Raw genomic sequence first — 9,275 nt, 5'->3', positions numbered from 1 at the left:
GAGGAACTTATAACATGTAATAGTCAGGTGTCCTGACGCACTTTAGTTCATATTTATATATATATAAAGTGGTTTTACCAAAAAAAAAATAAAAAATAAAAATAATTGCTAAGCAGTGGGGGTGTGAGCAGAGGGTGGAGAAGAGAGAGAGGGAGAAATGGGTTTGTAGGCGGGGAAAGAGAGAGAGTTAAGGTTTGGTTGAGAGAGAGAGGAGATGGGAAAGAGGAAAAGAGAGAGGATAGGTGAGACAGATGCATTTAAATCTACCAACAGGGGCCACCTGAAAAAAAGCATGTGAGGCGACCGCACATGGCCCCTAATATATAAGGCCTAAAAAAATAGTTTTAGCGGAAAATGCTTATTTCGCAAATCAAAAGCCCAAACCCATGAAAAACCCAAAAAACCGAAAATTTCACAGTAAACAGTCGATGATTTTCATATTCTCTTTCCTCATTAATTATGTTTATAAAAAAAAATCAAATAATAATAGAAATAAATCAAATAATAGATGAGGAGATATTCTCAATGACTAGATCTCTCTCTTCCTAATTAATAACGTTTTCTTTTGGAAAATCACTCCAATTAATTGCTTGAGTTGTCCTCAATTACTCAAATACAAAAAAAAAAATAGTAAAAAAAAAAAAAAAAACCCTCATTCACATTATGACCATCTAGTATCTTCTTATTCTCAATAATTTATTTCTTTTCAATTGTGGATTTGTATTAATGTTCACTTCGATCAATCTCAATTATTTATTTACCTAAATTTTGATTATTTTTCAAGTAAGTTAGAGATTAAAATCAAATTTTACTTTTCTTAAATATTATTCCAATAACTCAATTTAATTCCAAAGTAATCTAGTCTAATATTAATCACCTAACTTGATTTCTTGAATCGACATGATTGTTTTCCTAATACATTTATAGCTTATAGAATTTTGTTGATTGTTCCCATTACTGTCACGTATGCAGAAAGAAATTTTATAAAATTAAAATTATTGAAATCATATCTTAGATCGATTATGTCACAAGAAAATCTAAATAGGCTAGCGTTAATATCTATTGAAAATGAATTTTTAAATAAAATTAACTTTGAAAGTTTCATTGATGATTTTGCAGCAAAAAATGCGATAAAGGAAATATTTCGATGATCCAATTTGTATTGATGGAAGATTGGAAGAGGGCCACATTTCGCCATTTGTACAGGCCTTCCTACCAAACTACCTTTTGTACCACGTACCCCCATCCCTCCCAAAAACGTTCGCTCCGCTCACTTCACCATATTAAGACTACCAGTTAAATCTTTGACGGTTTCACTGGCGTATCAAAGCGTGGAAAGCGTTAGTGAGTGATCATGGTTTTATCGACGTGCACTTGAGACATACGGAAGAGAATAAGAACAATGCGATACTTATGTTGGGAAGGTATTATGACCAGCCACTAGATGAAGAGTTATGGGATGATTTTGATAGTGAACGAATTGGTTATGTACTGAAGTCTGAAGGTTCAGATACTGCTCCTATAGGAAAAAAAATTCTATGCCGTGGATTTGGTTTGGTTTTGGTTACAATACTTCTTCTAAGGACTGTGAAATCGTCAGAGTTGTGATGTATTTTGATGGAGATAGTTCATGTCTACTCACTATGTTATAATTCGTGGAGAAGGATCCAAGACATTCCTTACCAAATATTCCAATAATCAGCAGAAAACGTTAATGGTGCACTTTATTGGTCAGTGGTTCACCATGCTAAACAAAATCTTTGTGTCCTTGGTTTTGACTTGGGGGATGAAAAGTTCCAAGAGGTGCCATTGCCTGTGTTTGAGGATGAATATTGACGTTGCCAAATTAGATGAATACCTTTGTATGGTCTGCTACAATTGGTGTTTTGAGGCATAGGTGATGACAGAATATGGGGTGCCTAATTCTTGGACAATGTTGTTTAAAATAGAAGGTTGGAAAGATATATGTGTGTTCAATGTGAACGTCTTACTTTCGACAAAGGAAGGTGCGCTTTTTGACATGCGCAATAACGAAGTTAGAAGTCCTAGAAATCTTATGAATAAATATGGACTCAGATGTCGAGTTCAAGAACTGATGCATGGCTAAGGCTAGAGGGAAAAGGAAAGATTGAACAAAACTAATTTAAGGGAACTACGTATTCCTTTTCTTGGTGATGTGAGATACAAGTTGGTGACTCATAGTGAATATTGACTGGAGAGCAGCAGCAGTAGCAGTCCAAATGTGTGGTGCTAAGCTAAGTTTGGTGCATTGCACAAAGTTAAACAAAACTAAGCAGCGTGTAGTGGCACTTTTATGATTCTACGCGCTATTGTAACACATTGACTAAGAGAGTTTTAGTTACTTTTAAGCCAGCCACTTTTTTTCTTTTCTTTTCTTTTAGCATTCAAAGTTTTCAAACGATACTTATGAAAATGATGTGATTCTTTGTTGAGAATGTTTTCAAAGTCGTGGTCTATTTCCACTTTTGTTGAAAAATTTGATACCCTATGACAATTGACAAGCAGACCTTATCATGGTTTTGTATCTCTCCACAATTTATAACCATATTCATTTCAAACTAAAGAATAAAATCACCAACATGGCTACACTCCAACAAGTCAACTTTCCGAGAAGGAGAGGTTGGAACCTTCGAATATGATGTATCTATGGCAGTATATGGCCCATGATGTATATTTAGTTTTAGTGCACCAATACTCGAAAAGACTGAAACTTTCGTCGAAATTTCGGTCACCGTTTCCATGCTGGATCCTAACTGTGCTCCCTGGACTAGCTGATTCTAACTCAAGCTTCACTTGTACTTGACTATGCTTTGTAAACAGGAGTCATCAGTTTCTTAACTTAGTACCAGGTAAGTAGTACTGTTTTTTGTCTGATTATTTACTTGTACCAATGACTAGTGTATCATCATGTTATATTTTCAGTATAGTTTTGTTTCTGTTATGGTACTATTATGTTACTGTGTGTGTGTGTGTGTGTGTGTGTGTGTGTGTGTGTTTTTTTTTTTTTTTAATCCAATATTGAAGAAGTTGGGGTTGCTTAATTTGTTGTTTAGAATAGTAACTTTGAAGAAGTGGGTGTGGCTGAATATGCATGCTCAATTATGTTGCTTATGGTTTGTTTATATAATTTGTACTGAGGACTACATTTTGCCTAATTTTTATATACTGAGAATATTGGATTAGAGGAAATAGAATGTCTGTTGAAGGTGAAATTATTTGATTGAAATTTTGGCATAATGCAATTAAAATGTTTTTTCTATGGTTATGCAAATTGCTAATTCGTTTAGTTATTTTCTAGGTTTGTTTGGAAGAGATCAGATCAGTTTCAATTGGGGATTTATTTTGATCTTTCAATGGAACGTAAAACGGTGGAACATTTGCATGGTACTAGCATTTTATCAGTCGATTAACTAACCATGAGTTTAAAGTTTTGCATATCTTCCTTGAAAACTTCCTGGTTTCAGGGCTTTGGTATTTGAACTTCTTACTGGCTTTTTAAGATTTTTTTTCTTGAAACCAAAGACACTCCAATACCTAGTTGTCTTGCTAAGAATAATTTTTGCACTGCTCATCCTAAGATTATATTTGTATACACATAGAAAGTCAATCTTGTGTCCTTGTTTTTAAAGTATATTTGATGGTTACAAATGAATCCTCAAGACACTTTACACGGAAAAATTTCACATGTACGGACTTTGGAGTTGTGGCCATCCAGATTTTAGTGCAAGCATGAGTACTTTTTACAATTTGCTCATAAAAAATGATGATTCTCCACAGTCCTCTAATGCTTAGGAATGTATGGAAAACAATCGTATTGATAGTAGTTCCATCGGCATGTCCCATATTTGACCAAGAAGCTGAATAAGAGTTGCATAATCTGTAATGCTCCTATTGCCAACTTTTTTATTAGGGTAAGGTTTTCACCTGATTCCTTCTTTCCAATTCCGCGCTTCACCCCCCGGGAGCTTTCACGTATATGAACAAATCACATGCTTATTAGTTATGCACATACTGTTGATACCCAATTTTAACATTCTAAAAAAACATATATACAAATGAGTTTCAACTATAGGTATCATTAGTTCACTATATCCTTGGTGTCCTTAGTTGAAAATACAGTTATTATTGAGCTATAAAAGAAGAAGAAAAATTGGCTGGGAATTTTGTATTTTAATACCATAGAAAAAATTTCTAACTGGTGACTACAAGTTATAACAGTGGAACTCTCTTCTTCTAATCCTTTTTTTTCCTCGCATATTCACTGGAGATTGTGTCTGATTCTGTTTCTTGTTGACGGGGAAATCTATGTTCAATATGCTCTTTTGTGCATTACTGCTTGCACTGAGGTATGTGTGTGTCTTGATTGGATCAGATAAGAATGGAGACGGAAGGATGAGTGGATCAGCAGAATTTAATAGTCCGGAAGGGTATGCCAAAGATGTGGGACAGATTTCTGAGACCGGAGAAAAAGTAGATGACAAGAATGAAGGTATCAAAGGTGGAGAAAGCAGGCCTCAAGCTTCTGGTGTTAGTCATATACAGATCACAGGAGAAGTGAACATGGAAGCCGCTATAACATCTGACGATGTTGTACGAGCTGGTGGCTTTGGAGCTAGAGATGATATAGGTAGTTTTCTTCCTGTTGCAATTGATTCAACTGACTTTGAGGCTTCTCTTCGTGATGCTAGAGATTATGAGGAACCACAAGGAGAAACAAACAGGCCAGGTCTTGGCTGGGACGGAAACTTTGGAGTTGGAAAAACGTTGACCTTGTTACTTCATCCTGAGTTCTTGCAGTTGTTACTGCTGTAGAGGAAATAATCACTTTACATATTCTAGTGTTCTGAAGTTGGTTCTACCACTTGTTGCTTTTATGGCTTGATGCAACAGTGTAATCCTTGATTTGTTGATATCTTGCCGTTTATACTTATATAGAGCAGACAGTCAACTCATTATAAGTTAATCTTACTTCTTTGAAGTGGCTTCTGAAATTTGTCGGTGCTGATGCAAGGTACGCTTGTTGTACATTTTCTTAATACTTCTCATATTCATGTTGTGTTTAGGCCCTGCTTTACAAAGAAAAAAGTTACATAGCAAATCAGCGTCTTACATTTCACACCAGTGTTTTGAGGTCTGACTGTAATAAACACCCCACATCAATATCATGGAGTGTCTCTGGAAAAGTTTTTGCATCTAATTGTAACTGCAAAGTTTGGATGAAATTTGCTTCCATAACTGAATGATTTCATTCGGGAAAGGGGATTTTTTTTTTCTTTTCGTTCTTCTGTAAACTCCATTATCTAACATTACCTGGAGCTTACTTCTAACATTACACACCGCTTACCTACAGATTCTAATCCATAGTGTTTTTGCTTTCACCAACTAGGGCCTTATATGTATTTCAAATTCCAAGTCTTATTATCTTTAAACCACTTGATTGTAATGATGCTTCTCATTCCTTTTACTAGTAAAACCACAAAATTGTAAGTTGATTCAGTTTCATGTACTCGACAAAGCGTCATTTAGCATGTTATTTACACTTGATATCCCCTTGGAGATGGAAGAAAGTATTGAATGCATCTACTACTAACAGTATTTGACGAAATGATGAGTCAGCCCGCCATGAGCCTCCTGTTATGCTTAAGATTGTTTGAACGTTGATTTTAGTTATAGTCAAATTGTCGATCTGCCTCTTTCACTGTCCCTTTTTGTGGCATGTGCTTAATGTGGAGATTAATGTCATGAGAAAGGTATTGCCTTTTGAAAAATTCTTTGGCCAGGAGCAAGGATTGCAAGAGGGTCATAAGTGGCTTTTCTCTTCATAAAAGTTTCCCATCGAGGGCCAAAATGGGCTTGCCAGTCTTCGCGAGTCGTATAGTGGGCCAGATATTGCTTCATCCCAATGTGGTTCGTTTTGCAGAACTGTAGAATTTCTTGGTTCTTGTCTAGTATGTGTCCAATGCCATCAGTTCCTGTGGAAGTGGGCATTGCAGATGAAAGGAACGCAACTAGGTAGAAAATCTCTTCTTCAGGAATAACTGCAGAAGTTCTATTGTCCCACCTGCCAAAGGAGGACAAGAATGTTACTCGTGATGGCTTGAAGAAATTTTTATCAAGTAATGGTTCAAGATGATAAAATACTTGGATCTGTTAACTGGGTAGATAAGGACGGGACCATTGCTAGTGTCTGTAAGAATGTTGCCGAAGACTTCCTCCGCAAATTCATGAATTTTGGTTCTGGGAATGAGAAGATTTAGCCATGGGTGTGGAACATCCCACAAGCCTTTGGACCGAAGCTTTATCTCGGACATATGTACTCTATCCAGGAAATCCAGGTATGAGACTTCTGAAAGGAACAGTGTTGAACGAATATAATTCAATTGAGACAAAAGGTTCTCCACTTCCTGCAACCAAACAAGGGGAGCATAAGGGATAAGGATGAGAGTTAAAAGAAGCTTTGTATACATGCTTTGGGAGGCAGGATGTGAGGTATGTGGGTCATGGCTTATCTCACCTGGTCTACCCTATCGGCTTCGTCTGGGTTGAAGCTTTTAGTCATTTCCAGACAGTATAGAGTTTTTCCTTCTGAGTTGAACCGCCTGGCTTGAACTGGGTCTTGGGGATTAAATGATGACCTCCAGTTGTTAAGGAGACCTGTTCTGTTAATTATAACAAAGCCTTCAATATAGTCGAACGTCTTCTTGTATGATATCAAATGTTCTTGGTCGTTGGTAAATGAGAGGAAGTCTGAGTATAGAACTCTAATCCATTTTACCTGTCAACAAAGTAGGGACGTGTTTATAAGGATGAGGAATTGGTTCTGCTAAAATATAAATCAGAACTTCTTGAAAAGTTTACTGTTGATGCAGGATATTTATTATTACCATTTTGGGTGCTGGTTCAAGAGCAATTCTGGCTCGGGTGATGATACCAAACTGTCCCAGTCCTCCAAGAACACTATAGAAAAGGTCAGCATTCTGTTTCTCTGAACAGTTCACCACCTCTCCTTTTCCTGCACTCAATATTATATTCCACACGAATGTACTGTGTCAATATACATATAATCACAGGGTGAGAAAGTAGTCGTCACTCTTCAACTTGTGGTTTTGATATAGCATACCTGTAACAACTTCGAGCTCATAGACATTACTGATTTGGGGGCCATGGCGGAATGCCTGCCCACTAACTCCGGCGTTAGACAAAGTGCCACCAACCGTAAGATGAAGGTAGTCTGTCCAAGATTTTGGTGCAAGCCCGTATTTCAGGCTCTTGCGCAGGATATTTATCCATAACTCACCGCCAGAGACATCTATGTAAGGAAGCTTCTCAGTGTAAATCTGAATGTCCGGTCTCTGTAATGATTCCATGCTGATGACTACTCCTCCATGAACTTGTGCCTGGCCTTGGGTTGAGTGACCATGTCCTCTAGCAGCAACCGTGAGCTTTGAAGCTGGACCCATTTGAAATATATGTTTTATAGTAGTGGAAATATCCGAAACTGACTTTGGACGTAAAATTGCCAACGGATAATATTGGTATTGATTTCCAAAGTCTTTGGCTGCATGGTGAACATCATCAAAGCTGAAATGCCCGTGGAGATTCAATGTTCTTAATGTAGAAGGACCATCAAGAGGATTGAAGTCTAATATATCAGAATTGGTATAGGGGAGTTTTGAACCAAGGTTGATTCTAGCTGTCATACAACTCAGGAACATGACTATGAAGTATCTAAGGAATTTGTTGTTTTGTTTTAGAAAGCTAATGGGTGGTGATCCCATTTTGGTTTTCTATTCTTCTGAAGGGGTGGGACAATTTTTGGAAGAGAGCTGTAACTCTTTTCTTATGTTCTTTCTTAGGTGAAGTAAGAAAAGAGAGGATGTATAGAAGAGTCGAGGAAATGAAGGGAAGTGAATGAAATTTAAAGGTGAAGTTTGGGTGGCATAGTCAACCCCATCTTCAGTGGTGAGAATCCGTATGGAGACTGGCTACTTTGTGTAGGATTGTTTAAGATATGTTTTAGTTCAACTTTTTGGCTTCTTTGTTTAAGGAACCATTCGTTCCAAGTTGAAGAGAAAAAAAAGTTCAAGAGAAAAGATTTTGCATATCCTCCCCACTTTTTAACTGTTTCAACTTCCAATGATAGTTACAACTTTTTCATTAAAGCCATGCGAGTCCCAAATATGTTTCTTAGCTACTGGTGGAGCAGAGGTTGTTAGGGACCCTATCCCTAAGTATGCATGCTCATTAACACCTTGAGGTTTCTCTGTGGTAGGGTTGCTACTTGCTACAGTTTCCGAAGAACCAATATGGCTGAATCTTTCTTTGGAATTACGGATATGCCCTGATTTGTCAGTTATATGTTTCTGTTGTCAAAAAGTAGTGTACAAGTTTCAGAATCCAAGGGAAAGGTGGCCAAGGACCCCCAGCCCCCTACTGATTTTCTTGTGAGGATGTTAACGTGGGTGAAGGTCTGGATGGAGCGGGTCCGCATTACACGTGAACATCAGGTGGGTGTTTTTGGTTGGGGCTCGGAAGGGGGTCCAGACTCTGGGGCCTAGCAAGGAAGAGAAGCGGACTTGGAGATGGCACACACTAAAAGGTAACTCTGCTTCTTCTGCACTGGCTGGCTTGGAGCCTTATTTAGTTCCCAGCACTGGGACAAGCTCACAAGCCTCAGAATACTACTGCTGGAATGATTGCGCCTGTTTATTTTTAATTAATTTGAGGAGCAGATTTTTAAAACCTTCTTTAGCTGCATTTTACATTGCTGAGGAGTGAAGAATTTAAGTGGGAAAAGGTAAAGTGGTATCTAGAATGTTTTGTTTAAGTTGGGATTTATTTATTTAAATGTGTCCTATAAATGTCTACTGAGAGACTCCGTTTACAGAAGGTGAAATACTTGAGTAACTGGAAATATGATTCCACCTTTGTTGGATTATATCACAGTTTAGCAGATGCCACCACCTTTTTTATGAACAATTCTCGCACTGTACGTCGATCTGGACTTCTCAAGTCCTTAGGTAGAAGTTATCTTTAAACTGCTTTGCCATATGTATAAATAAGCAACCATTGATCCAGTTGGAATAAAAAACTTTGAACATTCTGATTTCAGTTTCAGCAAGTGGATTTCAACTTTTAGTTGTTCAGTAAAGGATAGATAGTGTTTTGGTAGCCTAGGTTCTAACTTTTTTAGCTTATATATGCTAGTAAAGATTGTCATGATTTAAATTTAGATTTTGCACTCGAATCCTTCT

General features: G+C 37.3%; 2 protein-coding genes across 2 annotated transcripts; one reads left to right on the top strand and one right to left on the bottom strand.

The window, feature by feature from the left end:
- Window positions 1-2,689: 2,689 nt before the first annotated feature.
- Window positions 2,690-5,012, top strand: LOC147484184 (uncharacterized). Its single transcript, XM_086575673.1, has 3 exons — window positions 2,690-2,870; window positions 3,320-3,405; window positions 4,394-5,012. Exons 2-3 carry the CDS (start codon window positions 3,375-3,377, stop codon window positions 4,831-4,833), a joined length of 471 nt encoding a protein of 156 aa, XP_086431799.1. The 5' UTR covers window positions 2,690-2,870; window positions 3,320-3,374; the 3' UTR covers window positions 4,834-5,012.
- Window positions 5,013-5,480: 468 nt separating this feature from the next.
- On the bottom strand, window positions 5,481-8,992 carry LOC147484183 (cytokinin dehydrogenase 1-like). The gene is made up of 5 exons (XM_086575672.1): window positions 7,142-8,992; window positions 6,906-7,033; window positions 6,536-6,796; window positions 6,163-6,425; window positions 5,481-6,082 (listed from the first exon to the last, which is right to left on the bottom strand). The coding sequence occupies exons 1-5, from the start codon at window positions 7,797-7,799 to the stop codon at window positions 5,761-5,763; spliced, it is 1,632 nt and encodes a 543-aa protein (XP_086431798.1). The 5' UTR covers window positions 7,800-8,992; the 3' UTR covers window positions 5,481-5,760.
- Window positions 8,993-9,275: the final 283 nt, after the last annotated feature.

The sequence above is a fragment of the Coptis chinensis genome, chromosome 8 (assembly GCF_015680905.1).
Source record: "Coptis chinensis isolate HL-2020 chromosome 8, ASM1568090v1, whole genome shotgun sequence".
Lineage (NCBI taxonomy): Eukaryota > Viridiplantae > Streptophyta > Magnoliopsida > Ranunculales > Ranunculaceae > Coptis > Coptis chinensis.
The sequence above is the reverse complement of the archived record's forward strand: the minus strand, read 5'-3'. Positions and strand labels throughout refer to the sequence as shown.